The following is a 20224-nucleotide window of genomic DNA, read 5'->3' as shown; positions in this document are numbered from 1 at the left end:
CCCTACACACACCGCCCCCCCTACACACACCGCTCTGCTCACTCACACACTGCCCCTCCCCTACACACACCACCCCTCCCCTACACACACCGCTCTGCTCACTCACACAGCGCCCCTCCCCTACACACACCGCTCTGCTCACTCACACAGCGCCCCTCCCCTACACACACCGCTCTGCTCACTCACACAGCGCCCCCTCCCCGACACACACCGCCCCTCCCCGACACACACCGCTCTGCTCACTCACACACCCCCCCTCCCCTACACACACCGCCCCCCCTACACACACCGCTCTGCTCACTCACACAGCGCCCCTCCCCTACACACACCGCCCCTCCCCTACACACACCGCCCCTCCCCTACACACACTGCCCCTCCCCTACACACACCGCTCTGCTCACTCACACAGCGCCCCTCCCCTACAAACACCGCCCCTCCCTTACACACACCGCTCTCCTCACTCACACAGCGCCCCTCCCCTACACACACCGCCCCTCCCCTACACACACCGCTCTGCTTACTCACACAGCGCCCCTCCCCTACACACACCGCCCCTCCCCTACACACACCGCTCTGCTCAGCGCCCCTCCTCTACACACACCGCTCTGCTCAGCGCCCATCCCCTACATGCACCACTTTGCTCACTCACACACCGCCCCTCCCCTACACACACCGCCCCTCCCCTACACACACCGCCCCTCCCTTACACACACCGCTCTGCTCACTCACACACTGCCCCTCCCCTACACACACTGCCCCTCCCCTACACACACCGCCCCTCCCCTACACACACCGCTCTGCTCACTCACACAGCGCCCCTCCCCTACACACACCGCTCTGCTCACTCACACACCGCCCCTCCCCTACACACACCGCCCCTCCCCTACACACACCGCTCTGCTCACTCACACAGCGCCCCTCCCCTACACACACCGCCCCTCCCCTACACACACCGCCCCTCCCCTACACACACTGCCCCTCCCCTACACACACCGCCCCTCCCGGACACACACCGCCCCTCCCCGACACACACCGCTCTGCTCACTCACACACCGCCCCTCCCCGACACACACCGCCCCTCCCCGACACACACCGCTCTGCTCACTCACACACCACCCCTCCCCTACACACACCGCCCCCCCTACACACACCGCTCTGCTCACTCACACACCGCCCCTCCCCTACACACACCGCTCTGCTCACTCACACACCGCCCCTCCCCTACACACACCGCCCCTCCCCTACACACACCGCCCCTCCCCGACACACACCGCCCCTCCCCTACACACACCGCTCAGCTCACTCACACACCGCCCCTCCCCGACACACACCGCCCCTCCCCGACACACACCGCTCTGCTCACTCACACACCACCCCTCCCCTACACACACCGCCCCCCCTACACACACCGCTCTGCTCACTCACACAGCGCCCCTCCCCTACACACACTGCCCCTCCCCTACACACACCGCTCTGCTCACTCACACACCGCCCCTCCCCTACACACACCGCTCTGCTCACTCACACAGCGCCCCCTCCCCTACACACACCGCCCCTCCCCTACACACACCGCCCCTCCCCTACACACACCGCCCCTCCCCGACACACACCGCCCCTCCCCTACACACACATCCCCTCCCCGACACACACCGCCCCTCCCCGACACACACCGCTCTGCTCACTCACACACCGCCCCTCCCCGACACACACCGCCCCTCCCCGACACACACCGCTCTGCTCACTCACACACCACCCCTCCCCTACACACACCGCCCCCCCTACACACACCGCTCTGCTCACTCACACACTGCCCCTCCCCTACACACACCACCCCTCCCCTACACACACCGCTCTGCTCACTCACACAGCGCCCCTCCCCTACACACACCGCTCTGCTCACTCACACAGCGCCCCTCCCCTACACACACCGCTCTGCTCACTCACACAGCGCCCCCTCCCCGACACACACCGCCCCTCCCCGACACACACCGCTCTGCTCACTCACACACCCCCCCTCCCCTACACACACCGCCCCCCCTACACACACCGCTCTGCTCACTCACACAGCGCCCCTCCCCTACACACACCGCCCCTCCCCTACACACACCGCCCCTCCCCTACACACACTGCCCCTCCCCTACACACACCGCTCTGCTCACTCACACAGCGCCCCTCCCCTACAAACACCGCCCCTCCCTTACACACACCGCTCTCCTCACTCACACAGCGCCCCTCCCCTACACACACCGCCCCTCCCCTACACACACCGCTCTGCTTACTCACACAGCGCCCCTCCCCTACACACACCGCCCCTCCCCTACACACACCGCTCTGCTCAGCGCCCCTCCTCTACACACACCGCTCTGCTCAGCGCCCATCCCCTACATGCACCACTTTGCTCACTCACACACCGCCCCTCCCCTACACACACCGCCCCTCCCCTACACACACCGCCCCTCCCTTACACACACCGCTCTGCTCACTCACACACTGCCCCTCCCCTACACACACTGCCCCTCCCCTACACACACCGCCCCTCCCCTACACACACCGCTCTGCTCACTCACACAGCGCCCCTCCCCTACACACACCGCTCTGCTCACTCACACACCGCCCCTCCCCTACACACACCGCCCCTCCCCTACACACACCGCTCTGCTCACTCACACAGCGCCCCTCCCCTACACACACCGCCCCTCCCCTACACACACCGCCCCTCCCCTACACACACTGCCCCTCCCCTACACACACCGCCCCTCCCGGACACACACCGCCCCTCCCCGACACACACCGCTCTGCTCACTCACACACCGCCCCTCCCCGACACACACCGCCCCTCCCCGACACACACCGCTCTGCTCACTCACACACCACCCCTCCCCTACACACACCGCCCCCCCTACACACACCGCTCTGCTCACTCACACAGCGCCCCTCCCCTACACACACCGCCCCTCCCCTACACACACCGCCCCTCCCCTACACACACCGCCCCTCCCCTACACACACCGCTCTCCTCACTCACACAGCGCCCCTCCCCTACACACACCGCCCCTCCCCTACACACACCGCTCTGCTCACTCACACAGCGCCCCTCCCCTACACACACCACCCCTCCCCTACACACACCGCTCTGCTCACTCACACAGCGCCCCTCCCCTACACACACCGCCCCTCCTCTACACACACCGCTCTGCTCAGCGCCCATCCCCTACACACACCGCTCTGCTCACTCACACACTGCCCCTCCCCTACACACACCGCCCCTCCCCTACACACACCACCCCTCCCCTACACACACCGCTCTGCTCACTCACACAGCGCCCCTCCCCTACACACACCGCTCTGCTCACTCACACACCGCCCCTCCCCTACACACACCGCCCCTCCCCTACACACACCGCTCTGCTCACTCACACAGCGCCCCTCCCCTACACACACCGCCCCTCCCCTTCACACACCGCTCTGCTCACTCACACACCGCCCCTCCCCTACACACACCGCCCCTCCCCGACACACACCGCTCTGCTCACTCACACACCGCCCCTCCCCTACACACACCGCCCCTCCCCTACACACACCGCTCTGCTCACTCACACAGCGCCCCTCCCCTACACACACCGCCCCTCCCCTACACACACCGCTCTGCTCACTCACACACCGCCCCTCCCCTACACACACCGCCCCTCCCCGACACACACTGCCCCTCCCCTACACACACCGCTCTGCTCACTCACACACCACCCCTCCCCTACACACACCGCCCCTGCCCTACACACACCGCTCTGCTCACTCACACAGCGCCCCTCCCCTACACACACCGCCCCTCCCCTACACACACCGCTCTGCTCACTCACACAGCGCCCCTCCCCTACACACACCGCTCTGCTCACTCACACACCGCCCCTCCCCGACACACACCGCCCCTCCCCTACACACACCGCTCTGCTCACTCACACAGCGCCCCTCCCCTACACACACCGCCCCTCCCCTACACACACCGCTCTGCTCACTCACACACCGCCCCTCCCCTACACACACCGCCCCTCCCCGACACACACCGCTCTGCTCACTCACACAGCGCCCCTCCCCTACACACACCGCCCCTCCCCTACACACACCGCTCTGCTCACTCACACAGCGCCCCTCCCCTACACACACCGCCCCTCCCCTACACACACCGCTCTGCTCACTCACACAGCGCCCCTCCCCTACACACACCGCTCTGCTCACTCACACACCGCCCCTCCCCGACACACACCGCCCCTCCCCTACACACACCGCTCTGCTCACTCACACAGCGCCCCTCCCCTACACACACCGCCCCTCCCCTACACACACCGCTCTGCTCACTCACACACCGCCCCTCCCCTACACACACCGCCCCTCCCCGACACACACCGCCCCCCCTACACACACCGCTCTGCTCACTCACACACCACCCCTCCCCTACACACACCGCCCCCCCTACACACACCGCTCTGCTCACTCACACAGCGCCCCTCCCCTACACACACCGCCCCTCCCCTACACACACCGCTCTGCTCACTCACACACCGCCCCTCCCCTACACACACCGCTCTGCTCACTCACACAGCGCCCCCTCCCCTACACACACCGCCCCTCCCCTACACACACCGCCCCTCCCCTACACACACCGCCCCTCCCCGACACACACCGCCCCTCCCCTACACACACCGCCCCTCCCCTACACACACTGCCCCTCCCCTACACACACCTCTCTGCTCACTCACACAGCGCCCCTCCCCTACACACACCGCCCCTCACCGACACACACCGCTCTGCTCACTCACACAGCGCCCCTCCCCGACACACACAGCTCTGCTCACTCATACAGCGCCCCCTCCTACACACACCGCTCTGCTCACTCACACACCGCCCCTCCCCTACACACACCGCCCCTCCCCTACACACACCGCTCTGCTCAGCGCCCCTCCCCTACATACACCACTCTGCTCACTCACACACCGCCCCTCCCCTACACACACCGCCTCTCCCCTACACACACCGCTCTGCTCAGCGCTCCTCCCCTACATACACCACTTTGCTCACTCACACACCGCCCCTCCCCTACACACACCGCTCCTCCCCTACACACACCGCTCTGCTCACTCACACACTGCCCCTCCCCTACACACACCGCTCTGCTCACTCACACAGCGCCCCTCCCCTACACACACCGCTCTGCTCAGCGCCCCTCCCCTACACACACCGCTCTGCTCAGTGCCCCTCCCCTACATACACCGCTCTGCTCAGTGCCCCTCCCCTACACACACCGCTCTGCTCAGCGCCCCTCCTCTACACACACCGCTCTGCTCAGCGCCCATCCCCTACATACACCACTTTGCTCACTCACACACCGCCCCTCCCCTACACACACCGCCCCTCCCCTACACACACCGCTCTGCTCACTCACACACTGCCCCTCCCCTACACACACTGCCCCTCCCCTACACACACCGCCCCTCCCCTACACACACCGCTCTGCTCACTCACACAGCGCCCCTCCCCTACACACACCGCTCTGCTCACTCACACAGCGCCCCTCCCCTACACACACCGCCCCTCCCCTACACACACCGCCCCTCCCCTACACACACCGCTCTGCTCACTCACACACCGCCCCTCCCCTACACACACCGCCCCTCCCCGACACACACCGCTCTGCTCACTCACACACCGCCCCTCCCCGACACACACCGCCCCTCCCCGACACACACCGCTCTGCTCACTCACACACCACCCCTCCCCTACACACACCGCCCCCCCTACACACACCGCTCTGCTCACTCACACACCGCCCCTCCCCTACACACACCGCTCTGCTCACTCACACACCGCCCCTCCCCTACACACACCGCCCCTCCCCTACACACACCGCCCCTCCCCGACACACACCGCCCCTCCCCTACACACACCGCTCAGCTCACTCACACACCGCCCCTCCCCGACACACACCGCCCCTCCACGACACACACCGCTCTGCTCACTCACACACCACCCCTCCCCTACACACACCGCCCCCCCTACACACACCGCTCTGCTCACTCACACAGCGCCCCTCCCCTACACACACCGCCCCTCCCCTACACACACCGCTCTGCTCACTCACACACCGCCCCTCCCCTACACACACCGCTCTGCTCACTCACACAGCGCCCCCTCCCCTACACACACCGCCCCTCCCCTACACACACCGCCCCTCCCCTACACACACCGCCCCTCCCCGACACACACCGCCCCTCCCCTACACACACCGCCCCTCCCCGACACACACCGCCCCTCCCCGACACACACCGCTCTGCTCACTCACACACCGCCCCTCCCCGACACACACCGCCCCTCCCCGACACACACCGCTCTGCTCACTCACACACCACCCCTCCCCTACACACACCGCCCCCCCTACACACACCGCTCTGCTCACTCACACACTGCCCCTCCCCTACACACACCGCCCCTCCCCTACACACACCGCTCTGCTCACTCACACAGCGCCCCTCCCCTACACACACCGCTCTGCTCACTCACACAGCGCCCCTCCCCTACACACACCGCTCTGCTCACTCACACAGCGCCCCCTCCCCGACACACACCGCCCCTCCCCGACACACACCGCTCTGCTCACTCACACACCCCCCCTCCCCTACACACACCGCCCCCCCTACACACACCGCTCTGCTCACTCACACAGCGCCCCTCCCCTACACACACCGCCCCTCCCCTACACACACCGCCCCTCCCCTACACACACTGCCCCTCCCCTACACACACCGCTCTGCTCACTCACACAGCGCCCCTCCCCTACAAACACCGCCCCTCCCTTACACACACCGCTCTCCTCACTCACACAGCGCCCCTCCCCTACACACACCGCCCCTCCCCTACACACACCGCTCTGCTTACTCACACAGCGCCCCTCCCCTACACACACCGCCCCTCCCCTACACACACCGCTCTGCTCAGCGCCCCTCCTCTACACACACCGCTCTGCTCAGCGCCCATCCCCTACATGCACCACTTTGCTCACTCACACACCGCCCCTCCCCTACACACACCGCCCCTCCCCTACACACACCGCCCCTCCCTTACACACACCGCTCTGCTCACTCACACACTGCCCCTCCCCTACACACACTGCCCCTCCCCTACACACACCGCCCCTCCCCTACACACACCGCTCTGCTCACTCACACAGCGCCCCTCCCCTACACACACCGCTCTGCTCACTCACACACCGCCCCTCCCCTACACACACCGCCCCTCCCCTACACACACCGCTCTGCTCACTCACACAGCGCCCCTCCCCTACACACACCGCCCCTCCCCTACACACACCGCCCCTCCCCTACACACACTGCCCCTCCCCTACACACACCGCCCCTCCCGGACACACACCGCCCCTCCCCGACACACACCGCTCTGCTCACTCACACACCGCCCCTCCCCGACACACACCGCCCCTCCCCGACACACACCGCTCTGCTCACTCACACACCACCCCTCCCCTACACACACCGCCCCCCCTACACACACCGCTCTGCTCACTCACACAGCGCCCCTCCCCTACACACACCGCCCCTCCCCTACACACACCGCCCCTCCCCTACACACACCGCCCCTCCCCTACACACACCGCTCTCCTCACTCACACAGCGCCCCTCCCCTACACACACCGCCCCTCCCCTACACACACCGCTCTGCTCACTCACACAGCGCCCCTCCCCTACACACACCACCCCTCCCCTACACACACCGCTCTGCTCACTCACACAGCGCCCCTCCCCTACACACACCGCCCCTCCTCTACACACACCGCTCTGCTCAGCGCCCATCCCCTACACACACCGCTCTGCTCACTCACACACTGCCCCTCCCCTACACACACCGCCCCTCCCCTACACACACCACCCCTCCCCTACACACACCGCTCTGCTCACTCACACAGCGCCCCTCCCCTACACACACCGCTCTGCTCACTCACACACCGCCCCTCCCCTACACACACCGCCCCTCCCCTACACACACCGCCCCTCCCCTACACACACCGCTCTGCTCACTCACACAGCGCCCCTCCCCTACACACACCGCCCCTCCCCTTCACCCACCGCTCTGCTCACTCACACACCGCCCCTCCCCTACACACACCGCCCCTCCCCGACACACCGCTCTGCTCACTCACACACCGCCCCTCCCCTACACACACCGCCCCTCCCCTACACACACCGCTCTGCTCACTCACACAGCGCCCCTCCCCTACACACACCGCCCCTCCCCTACACACACCGCTCTGCTCACTCACACACCGCCCCTCCCCTACACACACCGCCCCTCCCCGACACACACTGCCCCTCCCCTACACACACCGCTCTGCTCACTCACACACCACCCCTCCCCTACACACACCGCCCCTGCCCTACACACACCGCTCTGCTCACTCACACAGCGCCCCTCCCCTACACACACCGCCCCTCCCCTACACACACCGCTCTGCTCACTCACACAGCGCCCCTCCCCTACACACACCGCTCTGCTCACTCACACACCGCCCCTCCCCGACACACACCGCCCCTCCCCTACACACACCGCTCTGCTCACTCACACAGCGCCCCTCCCCTACACACACCGCCCCTCCCCTACACACACCGCTCTGCTCACTCACACACCGCCCCTCCCCTACACACACCGCCCCTCCCCGACACACACCGCTCTGCTCACTCACACAGCGCCCCTCCCCTACACACACCGCCCCTCCCCTACACACACCGCTCTGCTCACTCACACAGCGCCCCTCCCCTACACACACCGCCCCTCCCCTACACACACCGCTCTGCTCACTCACACAGCGCCCCTCCCCTACACACACCGCTCTGCTCACTCACACACCGCCCCTCCCCGACACACACCGCCCCTCCCCTACACACACCGCTCTGCTCACTCACACAGCGCCCCTCCCCTACACACACCGCCCCTCCCCTACACACACCGCTCTGCTCACTCACACACCGCCCCTCCCCTACACACACCGCCCCTCCCCGACACACACTGCCCCTCCCCTACACACACCGCTCTGCTCACTCACACACCACCCCTCCCCTACACACACCGCCCCTCCCCGACACACACCGCTCTGCTCACTCACACACCACCCCTCCCCTACACACACCGCCCCTGCCCTACACACACCGCTCTGCTCACTCACACAGCGCCCCTCCCCTACACACACCGCCCCTCCCCTACACACACCGCTCTGCTCACTCACACAGCGCCCCTCCCCTACACACACCGCTCTGCTCACTCACACACCGCCCCTCCCCGACACACACCGCCCCTCCCCTACACACACCGCTCTGCTCACTCACACAGCGCCCCTCCCCTACACACACCGCCCCTCCCCTACACACACCGCTCTGCTCACTCACACACCGCCCCTCCCCTACACACACCGCCCCTCCCCGACACACACCGCTCTGCTCACTCACACAGCGCCCCTCCCCTACACACACCGCCCCTCCCCTACACACACCGCTCTGCTCACTCTCACAGCGCCCCTCCCCTACACACACCGCCCCTCCCCTACACACACCGCTCTGCTCACTCACACACCGCCCCTCCCCTACACACACCGCCCCTCCCCGACACACACTGCCCCTCCCCTACACACACCGCTCTGCTCACTCACACACCACCCCTCCCCTACACACACCGCCCCTGCCCTACACACACCGCTCTGCTCACTCACACAGCGCCCCTCCCCTACACACACCGCCCCTCCCCTACACACACCGCTCTGCTCACTCACACAGCGCCCCTCCCCTACACACACCGCTCTGCTCACTCACACACCGCCCCTCCCCGACACACACCGCCCCTCCCCTACACACACCGCTCTGCTCACTCACACACCGCCCCTCCCCTACACACACCGCCCCTCCCCGACACACACTGCCCCTCCCCTACACACACCGCTCTGCTCACTCACACACCACCCCTCCCCTACACACACCGCCCCTGCCCTACACACACCGCTCTGCTCACTCACACAGCGCCCCTCCCCTACACACACCGCCCCTCCCCTACACACACCGCTCTGCTCACTCACACAGCGCCCCTCCCCTACACACACCGCTCTGCTCACTCACACACCGCCCCTCCCCGACACACACCGCCCCTCCCCTACACACACCGCTCTGCTCACTCACACACCACCCCTCCCCTACACACACCGCCCCTCCCCTACACACACCGCTCTGCTCACTCACACAGCGCCCCTCCCCTACACACACCGCCCCTCTCCTACACACACCGCTCTGCTCACTCACACAGCGCCCCTCCCCTACACACACCGCCCCTCCCCTACACACACCGCCCCTCCCCTACACACACCGCTCTGCTCACTCACACAGCGTCACAGCGCCCCTCCGCTACACACACCGCCCCTCCCCTACATACACCGCCCCTCTCCTACACACACCGCTCTGCTCATTCACACAGAGAACAGCTCTGTGTCTCTCCCTCAGTCACTCAGGTGACGTTTCAGGTTTCTTCACCTTCAAGTTTGTTTTTATTTCAGTTTGTACTTACAACCCCGATTCCAAAAAAGTTGGGACAGAGTACAAATTGTAAATAAAAACGGAATACAGTAATTTACAAATCTCAAAAACTGATATTGTATTCACAATAGAACATAGACAACATATCAAATGTCGAAAGTGAGACATTTTGAAATTTCATGCCAAATATTGGCTCATTTGAAATTTCTTGACAGCAACACCTCAAAAAAGTTGGGACAGGGGCAATAAGAGGCTGGAAAAGTTAAAGATACAAAAAAGGAACAGCTGGAGGACCAAATTGCAACTCATTAGGTCAGTTGGCAATAGGTCATTAACATGACTGGGTATAAAAAGAGCATCTTGGAGTGGCAGCGGCTCTCAGAAGTAAAGATGGGAAGAGGATCACCAATCCCCCTAATTCTGCACCGACAAATAGTGGAGCAATATCAGAAAGGAGTTCGACAGTGTAAAATTGCAAAGAGTTTGAACATATCATCATCTACAGTGCATAATATCATCAAAAGATTCAGAGAATCTGGAAGAATCTCTGTGTGTAAGGGTCAAGGCCGGAAAACCATACTGGGTGCCCGTGATCTTCGGGCCCTTAGACGGCACTGCATCACATAGAGGCATGCTTCTGTATTGGAAGTCACAAAATGGGCTCAGGAATATTTCCAGAGAACATTATCTGTGAATACAATTCACCGTGCCATCCGCCGTTGCCAGCTAAAACTCTATAGTTCAGAGAAGAAGCCGTATCTAAACATGATCCAGAAGCGCAGACGTCTTCTCTGGGCCAAGGCTCATTTAAAATGGACTGTGGCAAAGTGGAAAACTGTTCTGTGGTCAGATGAATCAAAATGTGAAGTTCTTTATGGAAATCAGGGACGCCGTGTCATTCGGACTAAAGAGGAGAAGGACGACCCAAGTTGTTATCAGCACTCAGTTCAGAAGCCTGCATCTCTGATGGTATGGGGTTGCATTAGTGCGTGTGGCATGGGCAGCTTACACATCTGGAAAGACACCATCAATGCTGAAAGGTATATCCAGGTTCTAGAGCAACATATGCTCCCATCCAGACGACGTCTCTTTCAGGGAAGACCTTGCATTTTCCAACATGACAATGCCAAACCACATACTGCATCAATTACAGCATCATGGCTGCATAGAAGAAGGGTCCGGGTACTGAACTGGCCAGCCTGCAGTCCAGATCTTTCACCCATAGAAAACATTTGGCGCGTCATAAAACGGAAGATACGACAAAAAAGACCCAAGACAGTTGAGCAACTAGAATCCTACATTAGACAAGAATGGGTTAACATTCCTATCCCTAAACTTGAGCAACTTGTCTCCTCAGTCCCCAGACGTTTACAGACTGTTGTAAAGAGAAAAGGGGATGTCTCACAGTGGGAAACATGGCCTTGTCCCAACTTTTTTGAGATGTGTTGTTGTCATGAAATTTAAAATTACCTAATTTTTCTCTTTAAATGATACATTTTCTCAGTTTAAACATTTGATATGTCATCTATGTTCTATTCTGAATAAAATATGGAATTTTGAAACTTCCACATCATTGCATTCCATTTTTATTTACAATTTGTACTTTGTCCCAACTTTTTTGGAATCGGGGTTGTACTTATAACCAGTAGAGTTCTGGTAAACGTGGGTTCGTTCAGACGTGGTGCTTGGTAGAAAGCGACTCGCGTTGCGTCTCTGCCTGTCGGAGATTTTTTTTTCTTTTTTTAACCATCGGTTAAAAACAGTTTTTTTGACTTCACACACTGAGTGTCTGACACTTTCTTGCTGTAATTTCATGTAAAAATAAAGGCAGTAGTGGTATGAGTATTACAAATTATGCTACACACACACACACACACACACACAGGGCGGCATGGTGGTGTAGTGGTTAGCACTGTCGCCTCACAGCAAGAAGGTCCGGGTTCGAGCCCCGTGGCCGGCGAGGGCCTTTCTGTGTGGAGTTTGCATGTTCTCCCCGTGTCCGCGTGGGTTTCCTCCGGGTGCTCCGGTTTCCCCCACAGTCCAAAGACATGCAGGTTAGGTTAACTGGTGACTCTAAATTGACCGTAGGTGTGAATGTGAGTGTGAATGGTTGTCTGTGTCTATGTGTCAGCCCTGTGATGACCTGGCGACTTGTCCAGGGTGTACCCCGCCTTTTGCCGATAGTCAGCTGGGATAGGCTCCAGCTTGCCTGTGACCCTGTAGAACAGGATAAAGTGGCTAGAGATAATGAGATGAGATGAGAACCAAAAAAAAAAAAAAAATCACACTGATCATAAAAAAATTAAAAATTAAAAAAAGAAAGTTATGTTGAGTATGAAAACTCTTGTTCATTACATTTCATTATTGCAACTGCATGTATTGTATTCATTGTTGCAAAACTTGTTCTGTAAATAGTTCGTTTGCTATCGTGATCAAAACCATTGATCTGAAGCTCAATGCTGATGCTCATTCATCTCATTATCTCTAGCCGCTTTATCCTTCTACAGGGTCGCAGGCAAGCTGGAGCCTATCCCAGCTGACTACGGGCGAAAGGCGGGGTACACCCTGGACAAGTCGCCAGGTCATCACAGGGCCGACACATAGACACAGACAACCATTCACACTCACATTCACACCTACGGTCAATTTAGAGTCACCAGTTCACCTAACCTGCATGTCTTTGGACTGTGGGGGAAACCGGAGCACCCGGAGGAAACCCACGCAGACACGGGGAGAACATGCAAACTCCACACAGAAAGGCCCTCGCCGGCCCCGGGGCTCGAACCCAGAACCTTCTTGCTGTGAGGCGATAGCGCTAACCAATACAACCCATATCAATTGCATGCTTAAAATAACATACTGGTTAAAGCCCCGCCCGTTTCAAGACAACCAGACCCACTTCTGGGTTAAAGCCCGCCCGTTTCCGGGTTAGGCACTGCCCACTCCGAGTACGGATACAGATACAGATAATTTTTATGGTTAACAGATACAGATACAGATAATGCTGTACTCGCTCATCCCTATTAAATAGTAGTAATATTGTTTTTCATGCAGTAACAGTCCCTTTTATAAAAACACTCAGTATGATGTACACTGGAATGGTATACACGATTCCCCCCCCCTTTTTAGGAGGTGAACCGTTACAAAGGAAAGAATTATCCCATCATGAACATCCATGAGAGAACGCTGAGCGTTCTGGCCTGCCGGGTGAGTCTGCTCTCCTCTCACACTAGCTTTGTTAGGGCCATTTTTGTTACTTTTATCTATTTGAACTAATAAAATGACATTTTTAATTTGTGATTGTTTGCCTTTTTTGAAGCATGTCTCAGAGGTGGTGATTGGAGCCCCATACACAGTTTCAAAGGATTTGCTGGACCATTTCAAAGTATGAGTCAACTATTTATGGGTGATCTATGCATTGCAGTGATTGTGTGCAGAGCTACATCAGTTTGAGCTCGAGAACTTGCCTAATCCTTTCATTGCGCAGGTGGATCTTGTTTGTCACGGAAAGACGGAAGTGTTTCCAGACAGAGATGGCTCAGACCCCTATGCTGTGAGTACTCAGTGTCTGAACAACAGTTTCTTTTACCTTTTTCACCACATTTAAATCACCGCCATTCCCAGCCCATTATATCTCCCCAGATCACACATTAGCTCATCTTCAGTAAGACCACCAGGTGTTTCTGTTTTACCAACTGCTCATGCAATAAATGAACACGCTTCAACGAAGAACCGTTTAGGGAAGGTGCTACATGCAGCAAAGAAAAATTATTATTATATTTATACTACACATTTTCTGACACCTCATTCAAAATATATACCACCACTTACTGAAATCATCAATATACCAATGAGAAGGGCACTTGGTAGAGTAGATACCTCCACCAAGCCACATAGAACGTCCAGATGTTTACGAATCTGGATCAACATCAAAATCAAATTGCTTGAATGTTGGATAATACTAAACCTGTACACCAAATTTCATCAAAATCTGTTCACTATGAGAGTTACATTGGAAACAGACCAAAAAAAAAAAAAAATTCTGGATCCACATATCCGGATTTGCATCAAAATCTAAATCAATTGGTCCTTGGCCCATCTTTTCTCAAAATTTTCATCACTATTTTTACATCTGCTTTTAATTCTATGCAAATTCATGTACTGTTGCAAAGACTTGTTGATTTAGGGCAGGGGTGGGCAATTATTTTTTCCATGGGGCCACATGAGAAACAGAAAATTTTGTGGAGGGCCGGACCATAAGGCTGAACTAAATTCTGCATAATATTAATTGTATTTCTTTATATAAAGCAATAAATATCATTGTTTTTACAAGCTGCTAAGACTGGTAAGAGTATGGAAAAAACGAGGTTGCCTTACAAAAAATGTCATTTATTCAATCAAATTTCCCAAAACAATGGTTAACAAAATGTGAGCGTTTGTACCATTTTTTTTTCAGTCACATTCACCCCAAAATACAATAAAGACATCACAATATTGTCTTTCTACTCCAAATATCAAACAAGATACATCATATAATAATGATGCCCACATTTGTAGTCTAATCACCTCATTTGGTGTTTTTTATTTGTTCAGTGAGAGAAATCTAGTCTCTGTTGGTCTTTAACGAGTGCATCAGAGTCAGGTTGAATGTCTGAGGTGGAGATGCGAAGCACAGGTGACAGATGATCATCAGTCGATTCGGTGTAGGGATCAGATCTACAGATCGGCTCCGGCGCCTGCTGGTGACGTCACACTATGTGATTGGCTGGACCGTTTGAAGGATGACGTACAAGTTTGTGGTTGGTCTGGACAAATTACGGAAGTAGTTATCGCGGGATTAGGTTTCGTGGGATTTCATGTCATGTTCATGTCACGCGCATTGCGTTTTTGTTGAACACAACTTCAAAATAAAAGCAATGCACATTCAGTCCATGCATGAGGTAAAACTAGAAAATACGTTTATTTTGTAATTTCTAATTAACCTTACGCGGGCCGGTCAGAATGAACCAAAGGACCGGATGCGGCCCGCGGGCCGGAAAATGCCCAGGTCTGGTTTAGGGGTTAATGGTGGAATAATTCATTGGGTTAGGGATTTTCTCTCTGACCGCCCTCAACGGGTTATTTTGGGGAATATTGAGTCAGACCTCACTGTTTTGAATACTGGGGAACCGCAGGGCACCATTTTACCTCCTTTACTGTTCTCTATATATACGAACGAATTCAAAATCCAAGAACATTTTAGGTTATTTAAATATGCTGATGACATGGCTCTGGTTGGTCTACTGCAGCAGGGTGATATGGAAAGAGAATATGCCTACGCCTGCCATACATCATCTCTTCAAGAATGGTGCCAAAATAGCTTTTTAGAAATGAACGTAAGACTAAAGAACTTGTCATTCAAAATGATAAGGACCTGTTATCTCCAATAATCATCAAGGGACAGACAGTGGAAGTTGTGAATGATTTTAAATATCTTGCCACTTTTATAGACAGTAACTCATTTTTAAAGAAAACACAGATTTTATTTTTAAAAAGTGCTCACAACGTCTTTACCTACTCCGTAGACTCAAAAACTTTGGTGTGAACAAGGACATCCTACAAACAGTGTATAAAAACCTTGTTGAAAGCATTCTATCATTTAATATGATCATGTGGTATGGTAACTTGAACATGCAGAGAAAAAATAAGCTACAGAGACTAGTGAATATGGCCACAAAGATAATAGGAAAGCCACAAAAGCACTTAAGTATAATGTATGATGAACAGATTTTAAACAAAACCAGGAAAATCATAAATGACCTTTCCCATCCGCTCCACTGTGAATTCGAGCTTCTACCCTCTGGGAGGCGTTTTAGAGTGCCCAGCGCTAAAAAGAACATCTTTAAAAACTCCTTCGTCCCAAAAGGACTAAGGGCGATAAATAATACAGGGATTTTTACTTAATTCACCCCAGTCCTTTTTATTGGTCTGATTACTTATTTATTATTATATTTGATATTTATTACTTTTTAGCTATTTCATTCTTTTAAACACTCTTTTGAGTGCTAATGTATTTTTATAATAACTTAGTTTTCTCTTCTTCTGTTTTTACAAAATGTAGTGCTTGAATGCTTGATTTGTGTATTGTGATCTCATCTCATTATCTCTAGCCGCTTTATCCTTCTACAGGGTCGCAGGCAAGCTGGAGCCTATCCCAGCTGACTACGGGCGAAAGGCGGGGTACACCCTGGACAAGTCGCCAGGTCATCACAGGGCTGACACATAGACACAGACAACCATTCACACTCACATTCGCACCTACGGTCAATTTAGAGCCACCAGTTAACCTAACCTGCATGTCTTTGGACTGTGGGGGAAACCGGAGCACCCGGAGGAAACCCACGCGGACACGGGGAGAACATGCAAACTCCACACAGAAAGGCCCTCACCGGCCACGGGGCTCGAACCCGGACCTTCTTGCTGTGAGGCAACAGCGCTAACCACTACACCACCGTGCCGCCCGTGTATTGTGATTTTAATGTTTAATTGTTTAAATGTTTGTGGTGAAACTGAAGACAAATTTCCACATTGTGGACAATAAAGTATTCGTATTCGTTCGTATTCGTATTTTTTGAGTTACATTGGGAACAGACAAACAGCGGCGAAAACATAACCTCCTCCAACAAAGGTTGACAGATGTAATAAACCCAGTAAGTCATCTATAAATACATTTACTATACTGTACACACATTTCTAACATGAGGTCTGAGTAATATTTTCATTACAGCAGAGTATCATAGTTTAACATTGACTTTTAAATGCTCTGTATGTGCTAAAGGCAGCAACTGGACTTGCTTGAAATTCTTGAAGATGCTTCACCTCTCATCCGAAAGGCTTCTTCGGTTCTATCTGACTAGTGCGGAGTTCCAGGTATTTATCCTCTAGTGGACCAAAAGCAACTCTAAGGAGAGTCGTTGAGTCATCCTATGGAGCACTTGCATGTGACGTCACAGCCGATCCAGATTGTGATAGACGCCATCTTGTCGGGCAAACGCCATATTTCCGCCTTCTACTTCTGCTTCTACTTCTACCTTTTCTTCTGGAAAACCCTACTATATACAATTCTACTACAACGGCTGCGGCTACAAGCTCTCCCTACCTGTGCACGGTTTTTATGTTTTTTGTGTGTATCTTTGCGTGTTGTTCATCTGTACCGGACTTCAATATCCACTACAACCATATGGACTTACTGGACATTGGTTTCCAGCAGAAAATGACGGTTTGTAGCGATTTCCATTGCATGCACAACATTCCGGACGAGGAAAAAAAAAAAAACATTCCGGACGAGATAGCGAGACCAGCGGGGTCTCCGTGGATTGTTATCGGAAGCAAAGCGAAGGAGGCGGTGCCGGGAGCGGAAGCAAAAGCGAGGCTGCAGAGCCGGCCTGTTGACTAAGCTCAGAAAACAGCTACTCAAACCTTCAGTGCTAAGCCTCTACCTCTCCAATGCCAGATCCATGGTAAACAAAACGGACGATTTGGAATTACAGCTGGAATTACCTTATTCTATTCTATTCTATAATCGGCTGGTCAGTGCAGTACTAGTAATACTTAAGTGACTTACCCATCCAATGAGGATTATTTTCTTGTTTACAAGATGCCACATCTTACGGGGGCTGACAAATCCTGAATTTCTGTAAAGATAACTGTCCAGAGATTTATAAGCACGCAGTGCTTCACCACTGAACAGCGAGGGAAAGTTAATGAGGTAATTATACACGTCTGGGTATTCCGCTGGCAGTTCCATATCCACTGACACGGTCGTGAAAACTCCGTCCGGTAAACCATAAGGGTCACTAATCTGTAGATCGTTTATTTTAGACATATATCTAGTTATCTGTTCATTAGAAAAATGAGCCATGTAGTCCGTCGGTTGAAATTGATCCATTCTGTACACGAGTGCAGCAGTATTCAGCGGTGTTTTTTACCGACAAGATGGCGTCTGTGTACTTTCCGGTCACGTGACTGCAAGATCTCTATAGGTGTAGGTCACTGGGGGCCGGGTGTGAATGGTGTTAACAGCCTAGAGGGTCATTAAGGTGATCCATGGGTTGTTGGCTCGCTCTGCCATCATGCGAGTCATTAGGGTTATCAACCAGGAACGACTATCACTAAATAGAGGAGGTGGTCTGAGACACCACTTATCAGCCACCTACAATGCAGTCTGAGCACACTTCCCAGAAAACTGAATAAACATCCACACCAAGACTCAGGCCCTGTCCACACGGCAACGGATTCAGGTGAATCCAATACAATTGTTTATCGTTTCGGCCTGGCGTCCACACGGCACCGGCGTTTTGGGTGCTCCAAAACGCAATCTTTTGAGAACAGGTTCCAGAGTGGAAAGATCTGGCAACGTTGCCATTGCGAAGTCGTCTGGATGAGTAGAACGGATTTGTTTACGATGACGTCACAACCACATGACTGTGAGTGCTTCACGCCGGGTAGAAGTGTCACGAACTCGATGCGAGTTGTCAACAAATCCTATAACTTGGTTCATGGAACGCGCTTATGAAATATTTTCACTGTGAATATTTATTGTGTAATGGTGCAAAGTGAGAGAAAGAGAGAGAATAGCCCTTAGGGCAGAGTCAATCCCGCCAGCAAAAATAGGGAAAAAAAAGGAGCGATCTCACCTCTTCAGATGTTGGTTTAAGTCCTACAATACATTCCTCAAAAGGGGCGTAGAAGAACAAATTAATCCATCAACGTGTAGCATTCAATTTATTCTGGACCATTAAAGACGCTGCCTTCCGCGTAGAATCATACGTCATCCTCGCCGCCATATTGGATGGGTCAAAGCGGAGAATAAAGATTCCTCATTCATGTGCTGCATTTAACTGTACCAACAGGCTTACCGTCCAAACGAGATCACATGGGATTACCTTTCACAGGTGAGACTGGAAAAATACTTTTCATTGATTTTTTTTTAATAACATCTCGTTGCCGTTGTCGTGTGGATGTAGCCTACATCCACACGACAATGGCAACGAGATGTTATTAAAAAAAATCGCGTCCACATGGGCAACGGATCAGTAAAATATCAGGTACATATGGCAATGCAACGCTTGCTGAAAACGATGCAATACACATGCCACACCTCTAGGGGCGCTGTAAGACGGTCCCTTCAGAGACACCAGAACAATAGAAGAAGTAAGGACGCATGCGCATAAACTATTATGCGTGAGACTTCATATTAGCCACAAAGTCAGAAAAATCTGTTCGTAAAATTACATTATAATGACCAAATACAATGAAAAGTATTTTTCCAGTCTCACCTGTGAAAGGTAATCCCACGTGATCTCGTTTGGACGGCAAACCTGTTGGTACAGTTAAACGCAGCACATGAATGAGGCATCTTTATTCTCCGCTTTGACCCATCCAATATGGCGGCGAGGATGACGTATGATTCTACGCGGAAGGCGGCGTCTTTAATGGTCCGGAATAAATTGAATACTACACGTTGATGGATTAATTTGTTCTTCTACGCCCTTTTTAAGGAATGTATTGTAGGACTTAAACCAATATCTGAAGAGGTGAGATCGCTCCTTTTTTTCCCTATTTTTGCTGGCGGGATTGACTCTGCCCTAAGGGCTATTCTCTCTCTCTCT

At 54.9% G+C, this 20224-nt stretch overlaps 1 protein-coding gene across 1 annotated transcript in view; it reads left to right on the top strand.

The window, feature by feature from the left end:
• Nucleotides 1–20224, top strand: part of LOC132869195 (ethanolamine-phosphate cytidylyltransferase-like) — a 75211-nt gene that overhangs the window by 44097 nt on the left and 10890 nt on the right. The window contains exons 9-11 of the mRNA XM_060902527.1: nucleotides 13704–13781; nucleotides 13894–13959; nucleotides 14062–14127. Of these exons, the coding sequence (XP_060758510.1) occupies nucleotides 13704–13781; nucleotides 13894–13959; nucleotides 14062–14127 (210 nt within the window). The remainder of the gene's footprint in view (nucleotides 1–13703; nucleotides 13782–13893; nucleotides 13960–14061; nucleotides 14128–20224) is intronic.

Source organism: Neoarius graeffei, chromosome 20 (assembly GCF_027579695.1).
Source record: "Neoarius graeffei isolate fNeoGra1 chromosome 20, fNeoGra1.pri, whole genome shotgun sequence".
Lineage (NCBI taxonomy): Eukaryota > Metazoa > Chordata > Actinopteri > Siluriformes > Ariidae > Neoarius > Neoarius graeffei.
The sequence above is the reverse complement of the archived record's forward strand: the minus strand, read 5'-3'. Positions and strand labels throughout refer to the sequence as shown.